This window comes from Neodiprion pinetum, chromosome 2, assembly GCF_021155775.2.
Source record: "Neodiprion pinetum isolate iyNeoPine1 chromosome 2, iyNeoPine1.2, whole genome shotgun sequence".
Lineage (NCBI taxonomy): Eukaryota > Metazoa > Arthropoda > Insecta > Hymenoptera > Diprionidae > Neodiprion > Neodiprion pinetum.
Genome location: NC_060233.1, coordinates 6,640,282 through 6,666,996, shown reverse-complemented (window position 1 = coordinate 6,666,996; position 26,715 = coordinate 6,640,282). Strand labels below are relative to the sequence as shown.

Sequence of the window (26,715 nt, the reverse complement as noted above, 5' to 3'; positions counted from 1 at the left end):
AGCAACGTTTTCTGATACAATATAGATTTTTGGAACTACTCTTCGAGGTGCCATATTTAACATCGCGTAATGCAAAGCATATTTACCTCTTCAAACTGTCCTAGGGAGTTTTTAGCGGTGCCGGCTAATTTCGGAACGCACCCCAATGCGCAAGCGAAAAAATCACGTGACTCGTTCACACAAGCACTGCTATGTGGCAACGTCGCCGACTGACGAATGAGATCTCACTGTTTGGAAGATTCAATGCGAGTTCTACCTTCGTATGTATTCATGGTGAAGTGGAAAGATGTGTGGCTGTGTGGTGACATACATACGGACGTATGTATGAACTATGAGTCTACGAACGTCATCCGCAATGTTAGGGCGGCTAGGAGTGGACCACGAGTAGAACTTTTGACACTGTTTATTCGCTTATCCCTGAGATCAGTCGCCAGAAGTGAATTTTCTTGGTTTGAAGAAAAAAAAATCTTAGCTCCGGATAATGAAATAAACCGGTAATCAGCTGTGTTATTGACTTTGCGTAGGTATAGGAAATAAAAAAAACTCGACACGAATCCGCGAGCTCAAGTAACTTTACGATTCGTTTTCAATATTCCTCATACAAATATTACCCGTTTCGAGAAGTTGTGATGAAACTATGACATAGTTGTCAAATAATGAATCGTACATATTTTAATCCTTCTTCTTCTTCTGCTTAAATAAATGAAGTGTCTGCAAGAGTCTGCCTCTCGAAGAATCTCATATACATCACTTGAACCCAAGTACGTGATTACACTTTTGTACATTATTTTAATATTTTTATCAATTAAATAAGTCGAATAAGGAGTTTCACGTATCAGGATGAAATTCTGATGACTTCTTACAACTTTAGAGCATCTTTCATGCAATATTCTTCATTTGTTAATCTGATAAAACTGTACAACGGAATAACAGTGCTTACTGATTACATAGGTATAAGCATAAGATGAGTAAAGGTATTTGACTCGTGTATTATATTATTGCTTATTTATCGCGGATTTAAGATAAGATCTTCCATGTGTCTTGCATTGCCCGAATTCATTCTGCTGATATCAGTGATCCTCTCTTATTTAAAATTCAATAAAACAAGTTATCAACCTCATTGCGCAATGATCATAATTCACAATATAATTTCATAAACATCGTGGTTTTGTTGACACCATGATGATTTTGGGATTAATTGCACTGAAAAGACAGACTTATTGGGTGATCATTTCCAAAACTTATTTTACCTGTGGATCAATACCTGTGGAGATTCTCATGCATTAATGATTGTTTGTATCTTAAGATTGACATTTGTGTATACGCATCAAGGTGAGGTATCGATAACAGTTCTCAGTCATTTTCTGCTTGTATAGCGATAAAGAACGTCATTTTGCACCCGAGTAATCTGTTCCGAGACATTTATCTAAATTTTTAAAACAGATTTTGCTGTACCTGTTCTCTGGTGTTTGAAGTATCTCTGTGTAGTTTGGAAGAAATGTGAAAATATATACCATTAATAATAATAAATATGTAGGCAAATGAGGCTTTCCCACTTTCAGACATACTGTGAGTAATAAGGGGTGAACTTTGCTGAATGGGAAATGGGATGGTCTAGATTATGTTTGTTATGATCTGTGAGTGATACATTTCAAAGTAACGCATGCCAGATGAATGGTAGATGACGAATATTCGTATTACGAAAATGTTTATCACGTCAATCGCATCAATTGACGTGTGTACGATTCTTCGGAATATGGTGGCATGGGAATGGCCAGAGCGTTGGATACCTGAGACAGAGTGTACAAATTGCAAATAACGAATTATCTCACATCAAATTATTTTATAGAAATATTTTCATTCCAGTGAACTTGAGATCACACGTTGCTGGTGAAGATCGATGAGAATGTTGTAATACAGGACAAAGAAACATGCGTTTTAATAAACAGGAATTGATGACATTGGCAACACAGCCGTCGCAAAAATTTGATAAGGAAGGAATTTTATACATACGGGAACGGCAAGAAGGTTTCTTTCGAAGAACAGAGAGTGAGTTGTTGTATAGCTGATCGGATATATTTAAAAAACAGATGCTATGCGAATTAATGTTTTCTCTCTTTTTTTTTGTTTTTTTTCTACATCATTTATTAGGCTAATAGATACTTATGCATGGACGTTCTAACTGTACTGTAAATGTTTGAAATTTTGAAAATAAAATTTAATAATTAATGTTTCATTTGTTGTTCGATTCAAGGACATGAGTATGCCGATAGAAATAATTACTTAGTTACCTTACATTGACATTTAACTATTTAATTTCGCAGGCATGCTGAAGACGTGTCCTTCATATTTTTTCAAATTTAGGCTGATGTAAAAGTTACTTCCTTCGGTACTAATGATATGTTTCTCGTTTAAATCTAGAAGGACTTGTAATTCAATCTATAAACATGCATACGGGACAGTTCAAGCGAAAATAGACAAGGTTCGTCATTGACCCTCCTCGTGGTATGGGTTGCTGATTTTTTTCACCGGATGGTTATTTTGTATGGCTCGGCAAATCAAGAATTCGGCAACATATTCAGTGAGTGTTGCGACAGAACCTTGTACACGATCGTTTGGACTGTCTCATGTATACATTACAGTTAACTTTATAAATATCGTTACAAATGCAGTGACAATCACAATTTTTAAACAATTGTATCAATCGAGTGCCATCGTTCATGAGCATCATATTCTTAAGGAGCATTGCAAGATGCCGTGTCAAGAATTTTCCTTGTAAATTTTTCTGCCTATCTCTGCAAGACATCATTTTGTGAATCGTGATTCGTTAAATAAAAATTGCAGGGAATTGTTATTCTGTAAAACTTTTCTCAGATTATATGCGTGCGTGATCTGCTGATCACGTTTCTTGGTGGTGAACTATGCTTAATGGAGTCTATTAAAAATTCATTGATTTAAATAAATTTATGAAACTGGACCAAGAGTAAAAGGTCAAGTATTGAAAGATGTAGTTGCATCAAATAAATAATTTTTGCTATAGATCTATGTACTACCCGTAACATGTGTTTGAAAAGCTATTTCCGAATGATTAGACTTTACATAATGAAATTTTATCATACAGCGTCAAAATAGTTTGAATGAAAAATATATTAATACTATGTTGAAGCTTGCATGAACATTAAGCAAAGTTCAGAAGGAATGTGTACTTTGTAAAGAAAAGCCTGCAGATAAATCTTAGGAGTTCTGATAGTTACAACAGCACATAGATCAATAATAATGAGAAAAGGTTACCCTAGTTATTTAAAAGTTTTTAAACAAATTGGAGTTTCAATTTGAACACGTATTTCAAATCCTTTGAGTGTAAACCTGTATTCGTAGTGCTGAGTGATCCAACAGTTGAAGTTTCGCCCTCAAATTATGTAGATAGACCAGGTTGAAATTAGTATAATATTAACGTTATGATGTATAAAAAAAATCACTGTTTTGCAACTCCACAATGACTTTCAAGGACTTGTATTTGATCAATATAAGCGTCTTCCACTTTATTATCTGTCTTCATTGTAACTGTACAAGACTTTAGTGTATAATTTCATGTTTGAATTCGTTTTCTCCAGTATTAAAAAAAAAAATAGTCAAGTTCTGAAAAAATAATTTAAACATTGTTACAAGAATGATAGAAAATTTTTGCAAACTTTTTTCGTAAAAGCATAATAAATCCGCGTCTCAAAAAATGAGAGGGTAGCGAGAAAAAAAAAAAATCGAGCAAGTTAGAAATGTTGGAGAAAAAATAAAATCTAGAAATAAATCAAGGTGTACAAAAATGTAAAGATCGTCATTAAAAAAATTTGATGAAAGAACCGAAAAAATTTTTTATTGGTAATCTACGACTCCGAAAAATTCTCTGCAATTTTACATCAAAGTTTGTAAAGAATTACAGAAAAAATATTCACCATAATGAAATTATTGAATTGCACATTGATTCCTATTTTAGATTATTCCGAAACAAGTCCTAAGAGAATTTTTTAAATAGATAACGTCGACACGTTTCCATTAAATATGTGCAATAAAAGTGATTTACTGGAAGTATGTTTGAAATAAATAAAAATAGAACATTTACACCATTTCCTACTTGTGTATTGAAATGCATAACTCACACAAGTCAATCATCAATATGCGCGTGTGCATTCTCCGTGAGCTTAGCCACAGTTTTTCAAGACCTGTTGACATTTCTGATAATTCTCCAGATTTTACTATTGCTTGAGAATATATTCGGTAATTTAAAAAAAAATAAATAAAAATTCAATCCACCCTTACCGAAGCCAAATTTCTTTTTAATATCTGTGATCTAAAAAGATATAAGTCACACCCAAAATTGTACCTGCAAAAAAGTCTTCTTTTATTATCAATTTTTAAATTGAAGAAAATTTAATCTTAGTCCACGTAGAATCCCTTATGTATGTGCTTGTCGATATCGCCTGTGGCTTAGCTAAGGAACTTGGGTCCCTAAATCTCAAGTGATTTGATTTTTGAGTTTGTGTGAGTATGCAACTAAGGTGTAAAAAGAATAGATGATCCAAACAGCGCTGACATCGTGTGCACATTTTGACTTATTTCACCAAACAACCACCAAATGTTTCGGGCGAATGAGACAATGTGAAAAATAATCGCTGTTTGAAATTGCACGTATGAGACCTAGATCTGGCAGGTCATTGAAAAATCGAATATTTTATGAAAATTCTTCTGCTGTAAGAGGCGACATGCATTAGTTTACCCCAGAAAGTGAATACATTATACGTAGAATTAATTACAGGATAATTAATAGACTAGATATCATTGTAAGTTTCATATTTCATGTTATTTTTTCCTTTTCTTTCAACTTATAATCAATTGAAATATAACTCATTGTACTAACTCTAAAAAAAAATTAATGAACATTCAATCTAGTTACCCAAGGACATGTTTACTCTATTCTTTCTTTTAAAAAGAGGTGCATGGTTAATCATTACCTGTACCTCCATACAATTTCCAGGTACAGGTAAAAAACTTGAGAGCAAAAGACAAAAAGGAAAAACACATAAGACTCTACGAGACCTCAGTTGTGTAACAGCCAGCACGAGTAAAGGTACCATCGAGTGGATTTTACACTTAGACCTTTCAAATTCCTAATCCAACTTCCTGCGATTAACACAACTCTCCACTGATCTCATATTTAACACGTTCCAATATTTCGATAATAATACATTATCCTTGATAGTTCATTTCACATTACAAACTTTGTAGTTGAAGCTAAATTTCAATTCACCTGAAATTGAAAATAACAACTCGTTAACTTGAAGAATGGAAGTTTAAATATATTGTTGGAAAAAAATACTGTTTCCGTACTAAAGTATTTTAATATCAAGTTGCCAGAATTATTAAAATAAATGTTTAAAATTTTATCCCGTGTAAACCAATTAATAAAAACCATAATTTCAATTTTTTTTTGCATCGAAGAAATATCAAGAACATGTAAACTCAAGTTCGTCGCAGACCAAAATTTTGACTACAGCATTTAATGGTGGAAAAATATAATCATTTAAAATTTCATAAACAGATTTATGCAACAAAATTTTAAATGAAATGATATTTCAACAACTATTTCCAGTCATCAGGACTTTAGGTATCATTTTTTAATATATGAATGTGAAATGAACTTTCGTTATTACTTATGCACATTACATTCCACTGAATAATATTACAGCTTTATTTTCATTTTCACAAATTGTGCGTTTTGTATCACTTCAACTTTCATACTTTTAATGAAATAAGACGAAATTTTAGTTCTTCATAATTTTGTGTGGTGAAAATATTTCGAAATTTTTGTTGACAGAAGTTCTCGTCTCATGATGCTTAATTGCATTATACTCACATATTGGAGAATAAGATATTGTGGAAAGGATATTCCGTTGATTTGATCAAGGGAGCTTGAATCATACTGTAACTGATTAATTAAATATCACATAATGAAAGCAATTCAAATAATTCGCTAATCTTTGTACGCGCTAGCATATTTTATCATCTGCATGTATGTGAGCTTTGTACTTGAGCTGCCTGGTTTGTAAATTATGCATGCTGAAATTAGCGACGTAGCGCATGTAGATTGAAAAAAATCAATGTACTCGAAAACTGTGCAACTTGTTATTCATTTGTAATCCTCTTACTGCTGAATACAAGTAACGATTCCATATTCTTCGTAGTAGAATGAGAAATTCAAAACTTAAACTACAGTAAAATATCTAAAACTTGGCCGTAGTCAATGTATATTTCATAATTTGAATTAAGAACTGCAAGTTTCGTAACTTTATCAAAATGACTTCTGGGTACCATTAATGTATAATTTGGCTATACTGTTATTTGTAACATACCACATACCAAATAGGGTGGCCATAAATCTTGAAAGCACGGCACAATATGCAATAAGCAGTGGACCGACATCTTCGGAGTACTTATAATTAATCCTTTAAAAAGCGTAAGATGTCCTAATTTTATATTACGCTGTTAGATTTGCTTTCAATTCTTTAACATATTTGAAACCAGATTTTGAAAAACCTGGATAATGATGGTATTTCAGTTTTTATGGCTATCGAGAAAAAAAATATAATTCACGAACATTCCAGATGAAAAATAACTACTGTACTGTTGGCGTAATGGGGTACCAGCATTTAACTTTGAGAGTATTTCTGCCACTATTGGGGTACTTCATTAATGGAATGCTGCACTATCGGAGTATGCACTAGTGGAGTAATACTTTGACAAAATGGAAAACATATACGAAATGAAGCCTACTGATTATCTACTCTATTTATACATTTCTTTAATGTGTAGAATTTGCGTTATTAGAATGTGTAATAATGAATTCTAATAATGTATATTGTTGAAATCAACAGTAGCGACTTACTACTCCGATGGCCTTCACCACTCCACTAGTGAATTCCAATACTTTGTCACCACAGTAGAGCCCTGATAGTTTAAATTGTTAAAGGGTAATCTTGCCAGTATAGTTCAAGCACTGTTCATAGTAAGGCTTCTTTGAAATACACAGTAACCTTCTGCGCGGATATGCTAGTGGGTGGTAAGACGCCTTACTCGATACTCTGTTGGTCGACAAGTCAGCGTGCCAAGGAGTTTTTCATATATTGGAGTCAACGCCAACATAGTTTTATTGTAACTTGCTAATACTCACACTATTGCAGACCAGTTCTTTACCAAGTCAATAGTTTAGTATTACACATCCGGGGTACAGTAGTCATTTTTTTTAAGGGATACCAAAACAAAAAATGATTCACACGAATGTTGAACTGCACATGATAATTATTGGCAAAGTATTGGTACTTATCACAGAGAAAAAAAACAATGCAAAACGTTTTCAACATAATGAAGAAATAACTAATGTAATAATTCATTCTGTTTTATACTTTTTTTCAACAGCAAGTCTAGAGCGGTGGTGCAGGTTGCGAGGAAATTTGTTGTTTTATTTTAAATCAAGAGAACAATGGTCAGAGCCTCTTGGAGTTATTATACTCGAACAATGCAATGTCCGTGTCGATCCACCAACACATCAAATTCCCTATGGATTCAGCATAGGTAAGTTATGGCTGGTGGTGTTTGTCCAACTCCAGAGTATCATTGTCGGATAAAGAGTAATCATTCATGTTAAGTCCAACTATATCAGATATATTTAGTCATGTAAAAACGTGACCTTCTCGATACTTTTTTTGCTTGCATACTTTTACTAGCAGTTTTTTACAATTAGTAAAACTTCTATGAAAAGAATAATTCGTCTGTTAAGTATTTTTAGATGCAGCAAAATTTTTTTCATGTCTTGTACTCTGTTTATGTCTAGTTTTCGATGGTGGCTTATTCCAACAGCTGGGTGCAAATTCTTCAGAAGACAGAGATAGCTGGCTGCAGGCACTCCAGTTGGCTAGTTATGAATGCATGCGTAGTCAGTTACTGGCACTACGACAACGGATAGACGCTTGTAGCGGTCATAAACATGGGACCGACATTCAAATGATGCGTCTTCAACAGGGAATTACCACAGGTGAGTTAATAGTTTTAAAAAATCATAAATTCAACCCGTTTTCCATAAGTGTCTATGCCATATAATTAATCGTATTTATACTTACAACAGATCCAGCTGAAATACCAATCTGTGAAGTATCACTTGCATGTGACAATCTGTTATGTGATGGCCATGGCCGTCCCCCAAATCCTGTATTAGAAATTGATATTCTTGCTCATCGATCAAATACATGGATTAAATACGCCAGAACTGAAGTAGTCGAGGTAAACATGGAGATACTTGAATCAACAACACTCTACCCTTTATATCTTGATTGTAATTAAACCCTTCTTCTTTATAAATGGGCTTCGTATCATTCACCACCAGAAATTATTTGCTCATCTTTTGCCCAATTATTCAGTAATGGCTAGTCTATATTGGATACGGTTCTGTGTTTACAGAGGAGCAGCAATCCTGGATTTCTGACAACTGTAAGCTTTCGTACAAGCGATGGTTTAACTTCGGAGACGAAAGTAAGGATTACTGCATATGACGTTAGGGAGAGAGTTAGTCAGACTGCTACGCCAATAGGATCTGCAGTGGTTATATTCAATGCCATACAAGATACACCACGGCAAGTCACTCAATTATTTACCTTTAATTCTTTATTTGTTCAGTTTGAATACTCATTTGACGTTAAAATGATGTAGGCATATTTTTATATCGAATAAAATGCTAATATTTTCTGGCACTGTCAAAGGAAACATGAGGTATTTGTATCTTAACGAGAACATTACGAACAATTCACAAAAATATTGATAAATTTTGCAAAAATAATAGCGAAAGCTACTCTGTTATTCATATCGTATTTATTCATACAGTTCTCAAGGTTTCAATTAGTTCAACTCTACATGATTTTTTTTCTGTCGACAGACTAAGAATACCATTGAAGTCTGCCAAAGCCACAACAGTAGGTTTTTTAACCATTAATGTGTGGAACTTGGAGGCAGAAGACAAAGGCAATAGCACAGAAAGTACTCCTTGTAGAAACATACCGGCTAATAATCAGGTAACAGTGATATTTGTGACTGAATTATCAATATCGAAATATGCAAACACTGATTTTCAAAACGCACTAAGTGAAATATCAATGATAATCGTAGTGAATCTGAAAAAAGGTTCACTTCCAGTTCAGCAACAAATAGTAACGGAAAAACATTTCAATGCATACGAAGTTGTCTAAGATTTAATTTTGAAGTACGTAATCTAAGCAAAATTAATGGCTCGACTGGATCATGTATGACAATTATAAATTTCAATGTTAAAAGTCACAAAGGCCTCCCTCTGTTGATTCTCTGAAAATATTTAAGATAAACCGCTTCATGCATTTTAAAAACTTTCATTCCCATTCGTAGATATTTTCTCATAGAAGGTCACAGTCTTTGCCTCCAAGATTAGGAACGAAAATGAAGCTTCCACATCAAGGTCAACTTAAATTGTTATTTGCGAATCCCCATGTCCAAACATACAGGTCAGTATTTGCTGCCTCCATTGTATATGAAGTTATGAAGTCGTCAAGCCATGTAAAATTTACTAATGTTTGTTACTATACAGGTTCCATTCTGGTCTAGGAGGTGACATATGTGTTCATGAGATAATGGCAGAGAGCAAATTGTGTTTTCAATTTCCGCAGCAGCTACTGTAAGTATGCTAAACAAGTCAATTTGAAAGTGGTACAAATTTAAATACCATCTTAGTGAAATTTGGATACAAGAAGAAAAAGAGCTTTTGCAAGAGGTAGCAGGAATGGGTGAACTCCGCGAGCCCTGGCACACAAAGCAGATAGAGCTTCTCGATCGACATCTGCATCTTTTACATCTCTATTCGCAAGCTAAACAAAATTTGACCGCTTTTAAGGGTATGTGGTTAATTATTCACGCTGTGATATTCTTCAATCAAAAGATAAAAGTTTCTTCACTGACCAAAACCTGTAAATTATGATTACATCGTAGGGATTCATTTCAAACAGTCGACGCGAAAGAATGATAGGACCCTAGAATTTGCTCCCTTGAACCTTCATTTGCAAAGGATGTGGGTCCATAACGACACACTAAATAAATGTGGTTTCTATGATTTCATCAGTGTAGGAGCCTTTACAGCACATGCTCACAAGAGTAAAAATGGTGGACTTATTAGGTGAAGTATTAAGATAATCGTACTATGTGTGGCCATTTGAACTGGAATTGAAAATTCCTTGATTTGCTCTTCAACCATCGTTTTTTGTCATAAAGAGGCAGATAAGAAAAATGTAGCCGAACCAGAAAATTGATGAAAAGAGTTTTCTTAGGGTTAGTCGAATCCTTTAAATTGAAATTGAATTCTTATCCGAAAATTCTCCAACGTTATTTGATACTCAAGTTTCCAGCTTTTATGGTCACTTTGTTTTGTCGAGTATGCACTGTTTGCATTGTGCTCTTAATAATTGCTGATAACTAACTGTAGATTGGTACAAGATCTCAAAGAATCACCGACACGCTGCAATCAGTTATATCAAGGGCCATCTAAAATAACTATGGCGCACGATGCAATTCAAGCCATAAAACAATTGCGTCGTGATGTAGTTGAGGCAATGCGTTCTCTCATGAAACTTGCTAAGGAGAAGCAAACTAGTGGCATGTTACCCATTTGTGAAGATATGATATCAAAAACTAGGATATTACTTAGCTTGTGGGATCCTGGATTGGTTGAAGAAGCGTTAACGTTTCTAGAAGAGTACAAGGTTGCTGCAACTGTTCAAGAACCCATAAATAACGATGATACATTGACGCTGGATTTAAGAACTCACCAGTCTCTTTCTCCGTTCAAACGGATTACCCAACAGCTTAATTTTGATCTGAAAAGTCCCGATTTTGACGAGTTTGTAACACCTGATACACCTGAGTGTGTAAAGGATATTTGGACGAAAGAAAGTTCAAAAATGAAATACAGTAATCTTTCCTCTTATAAGGAAATGAATGAAAACGGGCAGGTCGTATCAGCAGAGAACTTTGTAATATTTCCAGACGTTGAAGATCAATCAAACGATGCGGAATCTAATCAAAACGGGAATAGTGCTGATAATAGCAATGAAGAGGATGACAGAGGCGGGTTCAAAGGAGATTTGGATTTGAGCAAACGTTTTTTAGATACACAAAAAATGTGCAACTCTCCATCAGCAAATTATTACAAGCCTACTGACGAGCCTGAACCATGGGATCTTACGCAACTCAATATTGAAGCCAGCGTCATGTGTTTAGTTTCTAAAGTTAAATTCCTCTGTGGTAGATGCAGCAGTCCTGCTGTTCGTTTACGTAGTAAAAATGGTTTAGGCAGGTCCCAAAGTCTGAAGGGGTATGCTCCGAATAATTGTCATTCTCCTGCTGTGGTCACCATTCAACCAAAAAATGGCACAAAAAATGACGAGTCGAGCAAACTATTAGATAATACCAATGTGTCGAAACAAGACACGAATTCGTCTCTGGAAAAATCGGCACCGGCTCTTACTAAGGCTAAAGAAGGTAAGATACTTAGGATAATTTATGACGTAGTAACATGGGACTGACAGACAATAATTGTTCATTATATCTGTTATTTGAGCTCGTAATGCGTCAGGGTTGACTGATATTTATTGTAATGCATCTTCTAATAAAGTCTGTCAAGCAGTAGACACAATGACAAAAGTCATTAAAAGCAATTCAGGCCAAAGAAATAAGTTTACCGAGGGTCTGGACTTCGCATCAATAGTTGATTGGACCAGCGAGCTTAGGCCCAGTATGAAGAAATTACGACAAGCCATGGATGGACTTCTGAAGACTGCTAGGCTTACACATTCGGTATTTCGAGTTCAGGAAGATGCTAAGGCTGCCCAAAGAGCTTGTAATGTTCGATACAGGAGGGATGTGTGCTTCAGTCAAGCGGTAAACGTCTTTTGTAAACTGTAGAGGTTCGCTAGTGCTAGATTACTTTATAAAGTCTGAAAAAAAATGACCAGAATTATTGAAAAGTTATCGCTGTATCATGTTTTGAGCATCCTGTTTTGGATAATTGAGTGGAAAACATGCTCCTATTTTATATACGTTTTACTCTATTGATTAAGCTCAATGCCATTTCACTTTTCAGTTGACAGCATTGGTAACCGGTTTAATGGCCAAGCTATGGTGCCAGCGGCCTGATCCTATGTTTCTCTTGATTCTTACAACTCTTGGACCAATCATATCATTTGAAGCTCTTCTCAGCTACTATGGAGATGAAATTGATATGTGGGGTGACATGACTGTTGCGGTCGAAGATTTGCATACTGTCGCCTTTACGTTGTCTAGATGTGGTGTTCATGATAGGTATATGTATAAAATATTTAAAACTGATCGGATATTCTGGTCAGCAGCGTCAAATACAGATTGAATAATTCCTGAAACGTACATGGCATCATTTATTTGTCACTACAGAATAGAGGGAAAATCTATGTGTGCTGCTCAGTTGCCATTGCCACGGGTAGTTGGCTCACGAACAGCATTGACAGTAATGCTTCCAGTACCAGATGCTATCTATTCTCTACTTCCGCTTGTGCCATCTTTGAGACAAACTATTTCATTTAATGTAACGCCAGTATTTTTCAACGTTGGCATAAATGAGATGGCTACGTTGGCTGAGAGCCTTGGGACGACAAGACCTCAAAAGAAGAGCAATATCGACAACTTTGACAGACTAAATGAATATTACTTAAGATTCAAAAAACTTAACTTGCCTACGGAACCTTCTTCCAGCAGAAGTAAGTTAAAAAAAATAGGGATTAATTTGTTATTGCTGATCCCACCAAACTATGGGTAAGCTTGTACCAGTAAAAAAACTTGCAATGTTTAACATTTTCAGTCGGTACCCGTTCACCTTTAAATCAAACATTGGCAGATATGGTTAATCATTTGAAAACATGTGTACAGACCAAGGTAAATAAAAATGTTGACGTCCTTCAACTCTCATCACATATCTGTCGGCGTATGAGAGGGTTAAGATTTACCAGCTGTAAAAGCGCCAAAGATCGTACCGGTATGTCAATAACTCTTGAACAAGTCAATGTACTAGCCGCAGAATATCATCTTGCTGAGCACGAATTTAACAGAGCACTGGATTGTATGCGAAGGTAACAAACTGATGGCTTTTTCTTTCATCATTTACAAAATTTGTATAGATTTGTGTTATTGTCCATGAAAATCCTTTGATATTACTGTAAATTTAAACACATTTTTATATTGACAATTATGATACTTTGCAAAAGAAAATTCACAATGAAAAGATGTGATTCTTATTTTTTTCCAATTTATTGGAATATTATTTTCATTATAGCGAAGGATGTCGCAGAGAAAATACGTGGAAGAACACAGGTGTACGAAAATATGCATTTAATAGTCTCCAGATATTAACTCTTCCCAAATTGTACCGGCCACCTACCGGTACGTATGGATCAGCACAAACGTAATTCACCCTATCTACCTGAAATTATATTCCAGTATCTAGTTGTACAAAATATACCCCAAAACTGAGTGCACGTTACTGAAAGTGACACATTACAATGTTCAGTCTTAACATCCTCTATCGTCGAGGTTACCAATGAACAGAATGCATGTGTCAATATAAATATAGTACTATTAAACTACTTAATTATGAAAATTATTGCGTATCAGAGTATAATGATAGTGGCACAAACCTTACGAGGATATTCATACATCGATGGTATGAGAGTGATACAAAAATTCCAATCTAATCAATACCATTATATTCTTGTTTATTCGTTCAGTAGACTAAGTCATATAGAATAATTTCTAGCTGCTGTTCTAAAATGTACATACTATGATAAAGTGCACGATAAATGGATTGCTAGGCAATGACAATGGTATAGAACTTATCCGTACATAAAATTCTTTGTTTCTATGTATACAAAAAATTACCAAATAGCAATTTCAACTGCAGACTCATTCCTTACAGTGAAAATACGACGTATACGTACTTGTCGGTTGATCACGGGAAATACCAGGCATTTTGATATGCGTTCCATTTATATAGTTATACTGTCAACATACTAAAATCGCATTGTGGGCATGTCACATGGTGTTTTAAACATTAAGCGTATGACAACCGACTCTGTGGTATTATCTATAGTTTCCTATTCAATAAATCCTGATGGTAGTTTTATTTCTTGGTCGAAAAAGGAATAGAAAAATTATTCTCAAAGTGGATTCGTAATAAATAATAGTTGACGATGATGTACTTCAATACTACCCTATTGAGTTAAATTAGAAGCGTTGGCCGTTGTTACTATTTTAGTTAATCTCAATAATCTGTACAGTCCAGTTACTGATCGACGGAATTCAATATTGTATTTTATAATTCACTAACAACAAGCTGCATTGTCATATACCGCACACTTTTGACAAAGCTTGACCTTAATTAAAAAAGGGTTTCAGTTTCTACTAATTTATTAATGCTCACATTGTCATAACCAACATCGAATTCCATACATACGAAAAAAACCACAATTAAAACAAAAAAAATAAAAAATTAAAATTCTATGTATTACAAGATTATGTTAAAATGAAGTATTAAAATTATATTTTATTCATAGATATATGACGGTAAAAAAATATTGTTTACAAATAAATTATTAATATAGTTAAATAATTGTATGATCTTTATATCCGATATACTTTAATCTGGGGAGAAAACAAAAACTCGAAAAAGTCTTTTCATGGCTAAAAATATGTATTCATTTGAATCTGTAGAGTCCTTAATTATGATGTATGTAATTAATCAATTCTGACTTACTGACTGTACAAACAAGCGTCTTCACTAGTCATATACTTACCGATAACGACAGTTGTAGATAACACGTTACAAAGTCCTTGTAGATTTAAGATCTTTCTTTTGAAGGAACTTAACGTTAGTATTGTTAAGTAACGAAAAAATTATACTAAAATCACCATTTGCCAATTTTCTAGTGACTTTGAAGAAGTTGTGCTTCGAAATTACATGTTAGAATGAATGCATTTCTTGAATTTCTTGGGGTTTAATTAGTCTAAAAGTTTTTAGCTCTAAAATCGCAGAAAACAGAAAGATAAATCCTTGGGATTTGGCTTCAAAAATCACCAAGAAATACTAGACTTAATTTTTGGATAAGCCGTAATGACATGTCGATTTGAAATACAGTCGCTCAAAAGTTACAGCCGAAACACAGGGAAATTTTTTGATACTTACCTAGCTGTTGATCCAGCTCTAATATTTTGACTGCGTTTCTTGAGTCTTGGCATGAAAATGTAACTCTTTTCAGATTTACCACAGCGAATTATTCTCGCGAGACAACTACTTAGGTCTTAATTGTTTATTTCCATACAAATAGAAACCGCATTTTCTGGCCCCCAAACATCTTACTTTATCTAGAAAACCAAATAAGGAATGAAAATAAGTTAAATAAAAAATATGTATTTACACATTAATCCGGGCCCTGGTAATTACGTTCCCTACGCACAAAGTCTAGTAACGCAGTAACCAAGGATTCGCTTGACAATTGCGGTTCAGGTGAATGGCGCTCCCGCTAGAAATGTCATTCGTGTATACGCATGATATATAAAATTTCATTTGCAATGCGACGGGTGATTGCGGGCGTATATATTTACCAATTCGCAAGTGAATCGTTATCAGCGTAATGCTGAGACACCTTGTTCTGCGAGTGGTTAAAGCGCCTAGCCAGCCGCGAAGATGTCTCGTGACAGCGCGTCGGTTATGTGCGCGCAATCCGCCGTTGATTAGAGATGCATTCGCTTCACCCAACGCCGTTAATAACCCCGAGAAGATCATCACACCTGGAAACTACAGACTGACGAACTGCGGGTTGGTAGACAGTAGATTTTCTCAATTTATACCGCCAATTGTCACTGGCCATCGAGTCATTAAAAAATTTTATCACTTTCAAATATTATAGATCGTCTTGCCACTCTGTAGGGTCTCTTTCTTATTTTGTGTTAACGCTACTTTCACACATTTTTTCACAGACCTCCTCCTTGCCTCCGCGACGAATTGCTCTGCAATATATCGGAACCGATCAGAGACAGCTCGAATAAGGTGACTGTTGTTGGAGCCGGAATGTGCGGCATAGCCGCGATCAATGCGATACTTTGTCAGGTATTTTCCAAGTTTTTACGAGAATAGTTTACTCGTGTGACATTAGTAGAAACCTGAATCTCGAAGTGTTCATTAAGTTAAGTGTTCAGTAAGGATCGGTATACGGATTGGGGTAGTTCTTTCTAAATCAGGGAAAAATCTGGCAACAGAAACTATCTGGGCTTCAAAGACACGTGACAGAGTGAAGAGGGTGAAGGAATTCCTTCGGTTTGATACATGTACCTAAGTAGTTTTATTTTACAGTATTCGAATGGTGCTTCACTAGCGATTTTTCGTACATTCCTTCAATATAAAGCATGTTTTGAGAACTTTCATTCCATTTCGTCCGATACCGATTCGAAATTTAATTTCTGAAGCTTCCGAGCTTTAATTTCTCTCGGATTTTTGAAATACCATGATATTCAGTCTAGATTTCAATCTAGAGAACGCTGAGACTAAAAATAATTTCCGTTAATTTCACACCTGCTCTTGGGTTAGAAAATTACCGGCCATGTAGCGATCGTCGATGCTTTCCCAAAGAGGATGGAGGGTGAAGCCCTCGACCTTCAGCATGGTGCAACCTTCATGGGCGATCCTAGGATCGAGTATGACACTGGTAACTCGGCAAAGCCGTGATCCGACGACAGATTATGATCACGGTTGCGGATCCTTCTTAAACCGAGTTTAATCCGTGCGTAGATTTTTGCGCGTCAAGCAACTCGAAGGTTGTCATCTTGACGGCTGGAGCGCGTCAGTTGGAAGACGAGAGTCGGCTGGACCTCTTGCAGCGAAACGTTGAAATTTTCAAAAATATAATACCGCCGCTTGTCCAGTATAGCCCGGATGCAATATTCCTGGTAGTGACAAACCCAGGTGAAAAAATCGAACCCAGTAGAAAATTCGTGCAGCCTAAAGTGGTAATTTGAAATCTGTTTCAACCGAAGTCGACATCATGACCTGGGTTACCTGGAAACTGAGCAACCTTCCGGTTCACAAAGTCATAGGGACTGGGACCCAGATTGACTCCTCGCGGTTTCAGTTCCTCATCTCAGAACGCCTCGGTATCAGTCCCAGCTCAATTGCTGCCTGGATCATTGGTGAACACGGAGATTCTCAGGGTAAGGTGGTAGCATGTGTTGAGAAAAAACTAAAAACTTCTAAATCATCAGCAATGAAATCAGATCCTAGTCGCAATATCAGAATCTAATAATCGAATGAAATAAATTTCTACAATGAAAAAGTAAATTAACTTTGGAAACACGAAACTCACCATATACATTGTCTTTCAATGGTGTATTCAAGTTGAAGTTTGTCAAGAAATATCTGATATTTGACGTGTTGAAACGAAACACGCTACCTAGCTGTTTTTTTTTACTGTGTTTTGGTTGTCAACCTTAGTAATCACACGCAATTATCACGTCGATAAGTCGTCGTATTTCTTTTTCTCCTTTTGCCTCTCTTGATTTTCCTTACGTATAGTACCTCTGTGGTCTGGTGTTAACGTGGCTGGTGTTCAGCTGCGCGACATTGTGCCTAATATTGGTTTGGCAACTGACTACGAGAAGTGGAATGAGGTTCACCAGGAAGTGATCCGAGCGTGAGTGATTCACTCTGAACACAGTTAATTTTCGGCTCTATGAACTTCTCTGTACTTGTTTTATTCCATTTCTTGTCAATTTCAAATTCTACTTTCGATAGAGGAATGACTTTGAGGTGCCTCAAGGGTTACACAAACACGGCAATCGGTCTCTGCGTCGCTGGAATCGTTGACTCCATCCTGCGAAATGTGAATGACGTTAAATCGATTTCGACGTTGGTTCAGGTGAGTTGACACGTATGATGAAAATCAGAATTCATATCTTAAGGGAACCAGTACGTCGTGGAAACTGATTATTATACGATGCAAATATAGACTTTTTTTACATTACTATCAATTCTGACAGTTTTTAAAATTTCATGGTTGATGTTTGCTGTTTAAACATGAAGACCCGCATTTTATGTCATTGATTCATGGGCAGTAGATGGGGCTCGCACATAGATCTGTTTTTCAGAAAAACCAGTTGCTTGTCGGAAGCACCTTGTTGCGATTATACCATTAGTAAAATTTGACTTCATAAAGCACTGTTCTCTTTAGAAAATATTCCGCTTGCACTTTAAATGTAACGAGAAATGCGATAGTTTTGCTGAAAAATGAATCTATGTACTGACGTATATTATATTGCCCATGAATTGATTATGTAAAACGTGGTTCGTTGTTCAAGAAATAAAAATCAACTACGACTTCTTTAAAATTACTAAAACTTATGATACTAACAAAAAAAAAAAAAAATGATATTCGCATCCTGTAGATAATGGCCTCCTTAATTAGAACCTCATTGCTAGCTAATGGGAAGGTGAAATGAAATTCCAGACTTTCAAACTGCTTTTTCAATGTTAGGATTGTTTTTTTGATTCTCTTGCAGGGCCATCACAACATCTGTGATGAAATATTCTTATCCCTTCCTGTCGCGCTAGGCGAGGGTGGAATCACGAAAATTATTCGAATGCGGATGACTGAGTTTGAGAAAAAGCAACTCATGCTTTCTGCCGAGACTATAGCCAAAGCACAAAAGGATGTAAAAGTCTGAATGTTTTAGAACGTCTGAGTGTTCAAATGACTAAGCTCAAGGCGTTCTTATGTTGTTTCCCGTTTTTGTTTTCTTGTGAAAAAATAAATCAACCGTTTGGTTACATGAAACTAGACACGTCTCATTGAAAACAACATTCATTGAAGGTTTTTAATCAAGCGTGTGAAATGAAGTAGATTCTACAAAGTTTATACAGCGTATCCCGATCAAAAAAGAAATCTAATCTATCTAATAAATTTTGCTAGGTCGAATTGGATGTAACATTTAGAAAGCAAAGCAAGTCGAATGATATTTTTACGGACAAATTGGGTGCAGAAATTGAAACACATGTCAGTTTGCTTGTTAGATGAGCAAATTTTGTCGATTTCTGGTTTCTAGTTTCGAGATGTATCGAATAAATCTGTTTATATAAACGAACTTTCAAAAATGTTTCTACTTTTCTTCAATCTATGAGGATGTGTTCAAATCAGCTCTCAGATCTCGTTTTACTTTATATCCTACCCGTCAAGGGGAGTTTCTTTTATATTTGTTCGTTGAAATAGTTAATCTCACGTTGCGCCGTGAAATGGATGCTATAGGCAATTTGATGACACAAATGGCGATGCGGTTGCAGTTGTTTTGGCGTCGAATTCGCAATGGAGACGTCAGCATCGCCATTAAACGTTCGTACTTAATTCTAAATTGGTCAAGTTATGTAGCTTTATATGGCCGTAGTTATTTTTCTACTTAGTTTCAACGACATGTGTCGTAAGCATCTTGATTATGTCTTCTTTCGTACGAGTGAAATCATCGCAATTTTATGTTTTTCTCCGTGTTTCAATCTGCAATTGTGACACAGTTTAATTCACGTTGAGCCGTTAAAAGTTGGCGGTATAAAATTGCATGGGAAAAGCAAAATTCAATCGTACTATTAGTTATCAGAATAAAATACACACCCGTGATTTCTTACGTTTGACGCGCTTTGTCAAGCTTGGCTTACATAACCGCACTTTCACGTGGCTCTATGATCTTGCACAAAATATGTTGGTAATTAATATTTCTTTTTGAATTGACAATTCTAACCTACTTACAGTTGGCTTTAACTTACGATACAAGGTTATTTATACTATAGTTAGACATTCGGATGAAGGGTCGTTATTTTCTACATAAAGGGGGGTCTACATAATGCGGATCTAACCTTCGTATTAGTCGAAAATAGATTAGGGTATTAGCGTATCAAGATTTCTAGGAAGTCGTCGCTTACTAAACGTCTTTGGTCAAAGGAAAACGGGAAGCAGGGTTTCCCAAAGTTTTCATCCCAACGATCGCCCATTCCGTGCTGCATAAATCGGTAAGTCAAAGAAAATGCATGGGAACCTTTATAATATAAGTGTGTAATTGTCATTGTTACTTTGCACACTTAGATGAGCAATGCGATTGCGAAAATCGTTTCACGTGACACTACGAATAGTTTCTACATCCTATTTTTTGTTTTCATGAATTTTTCCATTTTTTTTTTAACTTATTCTCTCAAAATCCCGCTGATTCATGTCACCTTACGAAATTACATGTTTCCAAAGTCACGATCAATGAAATTTGACCAATGTTATTAAAAGATACGAGAGTTTCTGATATTCGCAAAGTTTACGTAGATAAAGAGGACAAAAAAAAAGTCATTTCGAAGGTGTTCATAAATCGAATTTTTGTTGAACGGAGAAAATTGCAAAAAGGATAATCACATCGGTTGTTTTCAGTGAAACTTGCCGTTCAACGCCGAAAGATATGTAACTAGAGTAATTTTCAATATAAATGCAACACAGAATGTAGTTTCGGTTGCCGATTTGCTGGCGTTGATCGGTAAGTTTCACGGAAAACTCCCAGTAAAGCAAACCGCTAACACCTGTTTCCGATCCGCGCGTATTTACTTGAGAGTCTGCTCTTTCGGTAATTAATTTTACTATATTATTTTCATCACATCAGCTGCGGGCGAACGAAAAAAGAGGAACGGACACGCTGACACACTCGAGGATTATTTATTACGAGAAAACCGGGAGTAGAATGGAGCTCGGATAGGAATACCGCTTGAGGCTAGGCCACGGCAAGGTGAACGGAGGATGCAGGCAACGAGCAAAACTGTTCGTGCCCACCGTCGCGTCGCTCAGCGTCGCTCAGCGTCGCGTCGACCGGCGTCGTTGCAATCGCAAGAATGATCGCGACGGCGCACTTCGGGCTTACTCGGTTCTCGCCTACCTTTGAACAAGCACTAGCGGTGCGCAGCCGATCTGCCAGGTACGTACTAAACCGGCAAACAGCCCCTCCCCCCCCCCCCCCAACTCCGGGGGAAAAGTTTGGGTGAAAATATCACGTCGTATGATGTGAAAGAATCGCGAAAACTTGGAACTGAGGACAAAGGCTTGGAGATAAGAGAAAAGAGTATTTTCGAGTTGGCAGGGAAAACAATCGACGATTAAAATCTACTCACAATCAGTCAGTGTTACGAAAAGATTGGCGACAAGTGAGGGGGGAAAAAACTAAATACTTAGTCACGTGTTGATTTTAAGTTGATCGATAGTTTGATGTTAACAGTTCCGGAGTCCAATTCTTCTTGCAAATTTGTTTTTGTTTGTAAAATAAACTCAATAGTTACTAATTAGCGAATGTGTTGTAGATTCTTGTTTCGATTGAAATTTAAATGTGTTGACTTATAATTTGGATGGGAATGATTTTCTCAAGTCATGCAACAGAAGGTCTACTTCCGAGTGAATTGAAACCCCAAGTTTTAAAATCAGAGGGAAAATCGGCATGTAATTTTATGACAAACAAGTCGTTTTAATAAGAAATTGTAATTCAATCATTTTTTATTTAAAATCGAGTTGTATTCGGAGACGAATATTATCACATTAAAATTCAATCTCTGCTTTCTGAGTTCGTTCATAGATTGATAAATTTATTTTCTATATCTATCGTTAGTTGTTATTAGTGTTGAATATAAATCATTCTTTGTACGTGCTTGTATTTCGACGAGGTAAAACAGTTGATTAAAGATGTTAGAATTCGGAGGATTGAGAAATGTTTAATTCATTTCCATCGAAGGAGTTGATCGTTGCGGCACACTACGTGTGATAATTAAAAAAAAAATAAACAAAAATAATACAATCGAGATAAACTTGTGAAGAAAGAACATAAATTATTAATAGATCTAAGTCGATTTTTATTTCACACTTTCTTCGTCATTGAAATGCATATTGTTGCAACAGGAAGATTGGTGACATAATAATAACGAGAATTGCTGCACCGAGAGAAGTTAAAAACCAAAAATGAATTTTGTACCGTAATTTTTGATATTTTGATGCCATGTTCAGGTGTTGGCGCAACAATAATCACACTTAATCGTTACTTGTGTCGAATATTCTCCTGATTCGAACCGTTAACGTATTTTAACGAGTGGGGTTAAAAATATAGAAGGATCAAAAAATCGACCGGTCACAATATCGCATTTTTAAAGAAGCGAAAACTTGTTTTATTGAATTTAAAAATTTTCAATGTCGAAGTATGGAGATGTAAAAGAATAGAAAGGTCAGAACATAGAATGCCAAACTGTCGAATAGATTTTCACATTTTCAAATTCTACCTGCAACAATTTCGCGTCTATGAAAATTCGACATTCCAATCCTTCTAACGATCGGTAACATGACTAGTTTTTTACCCCTGCTAGCGTCAACGTCACCAGTTTCACCAGAATCCCTCATCTCACCAATAAGACGACTGAAATATTTCCTCACTCCGTTTTTCAGGCCTTCCTGCCCGTCGAAGGGGGCGAGTTTCACGCGGCTCGTACCTGGGCCAAGCGAAGCGAAGGTGGGGTTCGGGCCCGTTCACGTTGTTCTCGTCGGTCTCGTCCGTCAGGTAAGTCCAGTCGACAGAGACCCGGTGGTTAGAACGGTTGGCTTCGAGCGTCGTTGATCGCGATCGAGAATTTCGTTGACCAGAAGATCACATCTCCATGGGCCGTAAGCGTCGTGCCGAGTGTCAATCCCCATGGTAAAGGCGCCGCGACGCCCACCATTCGTCAGGACGCGCACCTCCACCGTTTGTGCGCGTGTGTGTTTCACATCACCGCGTCAGCTGGTCGGTCCTGAAGATAGTTACAAAATACCGAACCACCTCGGGGCCCAGGCGAGGAAATGACGGTATCGTACGCCAGCGAGGTGCCGAACGGCTCGAGTTTCGGCTGCTTCTGGAGGATACTTTGCAAGTGAGTTGTTTTCTTTTCGTTATTTTCAATTTCGAACTCTTACGAGCTGCTTTCCTTTCTTTTTTTTTTTGTTTTTATCTCTTATGGAATTACCATGTCACCCGACCCGGTTTCGCTTTTCTCGTCATGGTTTATCACGATTCGGGTTGTCGAGCTGATACTTGGCCACGTCGCCACTATTCGGCACCTGTCACTTCTCCCTCTGCATGCCTGAAGGCCTTCGTAAAACTTATTCACCGAATAACGGATACCCTCTGTAAATCCGGGCCAAATTCGTACGTCCGATTACGAAAATTTATACACACTGTGCGAGAAGGGCTGATTCTCCCGCAACTAGTTGTTCTCTTATCCCCAAGATCGGTACTGTTCGTAAAGCACGTGAAATAATGAGGTCAGGTCCAATTTTCTTGCTTCGATTTTCCCACCAAAATGTAGGCTAAACCCCTTTACTCAGAGTTTATAATACGGTATACAAGAGTGTTCGTTTTAGGTTTGACACATGCTCAGCTGATTGTAAGTTCCGAGGCTTCTCTCCGTCCGCGTCAGAGAGAAGGTCTCACACGAAAGAATATTACCCGTCCATATCTCGTAAATAAAGACTCGAGCAACGAGAAATAACAAAATATTATGGATCGGTATCGCGCAGTTTGAGCGAGGTTCGTACGTACGTACGATCGTTATTATCACCGTTATTATTATTATTATTATTATTATTATTATACACGCGTATATGCATGCCATATAACGTATTGTATGAGGTAAGGCTGCTGCTGTTTGGAGCTGCGGGAGCGGCTGGATCGTGGTTGTTTAGAAAGTGTACGTATAGTTCGGTCTGGCATTTATCTTGTTATATGTTTCGAACTACCTGCTGTTTGTGGCTGAACGCTCATTGCAGCTTACCGCGCGGACTCCGGTCGTTATACCTTTCGGCGAGGCAACTACGTATCAATCGTAGCTTACACGCCGACACATTCACGGGCCGAAAGAGATCCATTGGAAATTGCGCGCGCGTGCGATTTCGTCGTATGCGCGAATCGGCGATATCGGTGCTCCGACTCGGAACCCGCCGGTTCGTCGCCGTAGCTGAAACACACAAGCAAATTCGCAGACGAGTGGGTCACGAAAATCGGCAATTTTGCAGAGCGCGATTTACGGTATTAATCGAATATATATATATATATATATATATATATATATATATGTATATATATTACTTATGTATATATATTTTGTTTTTTTTTTTAAAACTTTTTTTGCCTGTTTTTTTTTTTAATTTGTACGCCTTTTTTTTTGCATAATAGCCAACAAAAAAATTGCGTCGAAAGTGATTTCTATAGAGTGCTGCGCGATGGTGAATTTTGAGGAGTAGCCCGCGTAATTTGAGCCCATATCGCGCGACGCAAGTAGGTTAACATATGACGTTACTGACGCCAGGCAAGCGACACAAGTTACGAAGTTAAATAATGGGAGTGAGTACGCGAAGAGTTGGGGAATGTTAATAATTTGACGTTTGTTTTACCCGTGATATTTGTTTATTCAAGTTTTGTCATGCACTGCGGAGAAAAATCTTGTTAGTTATACGTGATGGACATTTTTCTTTACAAGCAATTACACGAGTATCGTTACAATTATGGTTTAAATATTTTTCGAATGACAGATGAAATTTTTGCAAGTAATTATTTACTATGATCGTAATTGTCAATGCTATATTTATTCAAATAATAGATCTGTTCGTTTAGTTTGATGTATTTATTCAGTTGTTTAAGGCAGTGAAAACAATTTATTCTTCTACCAAGTTGAAATTAACGCAATGTTTACAAGAAACTGTACTAACACGTACCTAACAGATTTTCTGGTTATGGCTTCAAAACTCATTTTCATTTTGTGCATAAAACTGCATGTTTTTTGGTTATTGTCAAATGTGAAAATAGTTAACGACCGTACGGTAATAGCCATAATTAAAATTTTGTACTTAGTATACATGTTTACTAATTATTCAGATTACACTGAAAAAGTGAAGGTATTATAAACAATCAAACAGCAAAAAAAAAAAAAACAATCGGAATGAACCTTATACCAAACTTTTACTTTACTCGTTCGATAAAATTACTTTACCTGAAGAGAATCAAATAAATTTTACGAATCAAGAAAATCTTGAGGCGAACTAATGACACTGAAAATCCAAGTCGACGGAATTGAATACAAGTAATAATTTAAACGTGACTAATATCATGTTATAAATTAATTATCGTGCTTAAAAATGACCTCAGTTCCGAGTTGCTTTCGCGTAATATGCTTACTTAAGATAATCGACTTCACATCCGTTAATCGGGATTAAATTGAATTCTCAAACGTAGGTACGGTCGTAAAAATCAGGCTGCTCGGAATTATCGCGTTTCCTCGTGATTTCGAGAGTATAATTGCAGGTATACAAGGTGTCTTGTTTTTTCATACTACGGATACGTACGGCTGGTAGCCGAGGCTGTTGTGATTCTCTTATTACAGGTATACCCTGGGCAGTTTTTAACCTCGACCTGAACCGCGGGGTAGGCAATGATCTTAACGCAATAATACCGACTCGCCGTAATTGTCCGGTTACCGCCTTGATACCCGCCTGCTCCTCGAGGTCGTCTAATTGTTGTAATACGTATCCTCCAGGAACGCGTTGGACTTCGAATGAATCAAATTCTAACTGCATCCCGATGCCGAAAGAACATTGGATAAAACTAACTGGAGCATTTTAACTATCAATGCTATTATTCAAAATTGGACATGACTGCAGATAAAAACGAGGTTCGACCTCGTAACGTTAGAGTAACGTAATATTTTTACAAAACGCTATTTCACTCACTTACACCATTGTCAGAAGTATGGCATAATTTTTCAGCCTCTTTTCCCGTGAACCAGATTTAAAGCAGTAAAGTATCGTTTCTCATCGATGCTATTAACGGGTTCACTGAAGCAGCAACTAAACTTAGCAAAATTCTCTTTTTCAATGTGTATTGAACAAAACGATTCAACTCGACTCGTACGTGAACCTCTTTATATGAGCCGCAATTTTGATACTTCCTAGAATTTTTTTGTGATCTTAGGAAATTTTTGGAACACAATCGCAAATTCACTGCATTATACGTTCGACAATATTTCATCCATCGTGTATTATTTGGTATCCTTAACGTTTGCGATGGTTACGGCAATATGGCGTCGGATTTAGGAAACAGCTGATCGCTTTTTAGACGTGATACTCTACAAGTATCAAAGCGTAGAAAAAATAGCGAAAGCTTTTTGGATTCTCATTTCGTGCATCGACACGAAATCAACGTAGAGTATACGTAAAGTATGCGACAAAAGCAAACGGGAGTTTCAATCAACCACCGTTTGGGGTTAATGCGGTAAATTTGTATTGCCACAACAACATGGCGTCCTCCAAAGTCAAGGATCTAACTACGTACGTCTGTAAGTATAAAAAATAGAAGCAAACGAACCTCCTGTAAGAAACTAACAAAGCGAGGTACTCGATAAAAGGCTTTTTCACCCAAGCAAACGAATTCAGTGTAAATCCGTTCGTAATTCGATTTCCGAATAATCCAACATCCGTAACGGTGATCGCGTTCAGTCGAGTT

The 26,715-nt window shown here is 36.5% G+C and overlaps 3 protein-coding genes across 11 annotated transcripts in view; all 3 read left to right on the top strand.

Moving 5' to 3' along the window:
- Positions 1-237: 237 nt before the first annotated feature.
- Positions 238-15,544, top strand: LOC124211570 (inositol polyphosphate-4-phosphatase type I A). 8 transcript variants are annotated; one of them, XM_046610770.2, is made up of 19 exons: positions 408-494; positions 709-761; positions 1,867-2,049; positions 5,030-5,122; positions 7,468-7,623; positions 7,883-8,083; positions 8,174-8,328; positions 8,506-8,678; positions 8,978-9,113; positions 9,460-9,575; positions 9,659-9,745; positions 9,802-9,962; positions 10,057-10,240; positions 10,547-11,601; positions 11,735-12,000; positions 12,203-12,420; positions 12,529-12,851; positions 12,953-13,220; positions 13,424-15,543. In XM_046610770.2, the coding sequence occupies exons 3-19, from the start codon at positions 1,932-1,934 to the stop codon at positions 13,554-13,556; spliced, it is 3,843 nt and encodes a 1,280-aa protein (XP_046466726.1). In that variant the 5' UTR covers positions 408-494; positions 709-761; positions 1,867-1,931; the 3' UTR covers positions 13,557-15,543. The 8 variants fall into 8 exon arrangements, with proteins under 8 accessions (XP_046466723.2, XP_046466722.2, XP_046466727.1 ...); XM_046610771.2 differs by lacking the exon at positions 709-761 and having other exon boundaries at positions 357-520; positions 13,424-15,544; XM_046610769.2 differs by having other exon boundaries at positions 357-761.
- A 223-nt stretch (positions 15,545-15,767) lies between these two features.
- LOC124211571 (L-lactate dehydrogenase) lies at positions 15,768-18,915 on the top strand. The gene is made up of 8 exons (XM_046610775.2): positions 15,768-15,961; positions 16,123-16,252; positions 16,730-16,847; positions 16,931-17,104; positions 17,176-17,349; positions 17,711-17,828; positions 17,930-18,053; positions 18,694-18,915. Exons 1-8 carry the CDS (start codon positions 15,777-15,779, stop codon positions 18,856-18,858), a joined length of 1,188 nt encoding a protein of 395 aa, XP_046466731.1. The 5' UTR covers positions 15,768-15,776; the 3' UTR covers positions 18,859-18,915.
- Positions 18,916-21,023: 2,108 nt separating this feature from the next.
- The window catches only part of Best2 (bestrophin 2), a 71,765-nt gene continuing 66,073 nt past the window's right edge, over positions 21,024-26,715 (top strand). For both annotated transcript variants that reach the window (XM_046610443.2, XM_046610442.2), the window contains exons 1-2: positions 21,024-21,126; positions 22,632-23,092. In XM_046610443.2, the coding sequence (XP_046466399.1) occupies positions 23,022-23,092 (71 nt within the window). In that variant the 5' untranslated portion in view covers positions 21,024-21,126; positions 22,632-23,021. The remainder of the gene's footprint in view (positions 21,127-22,631; positions 23,093-26,715) is intronic.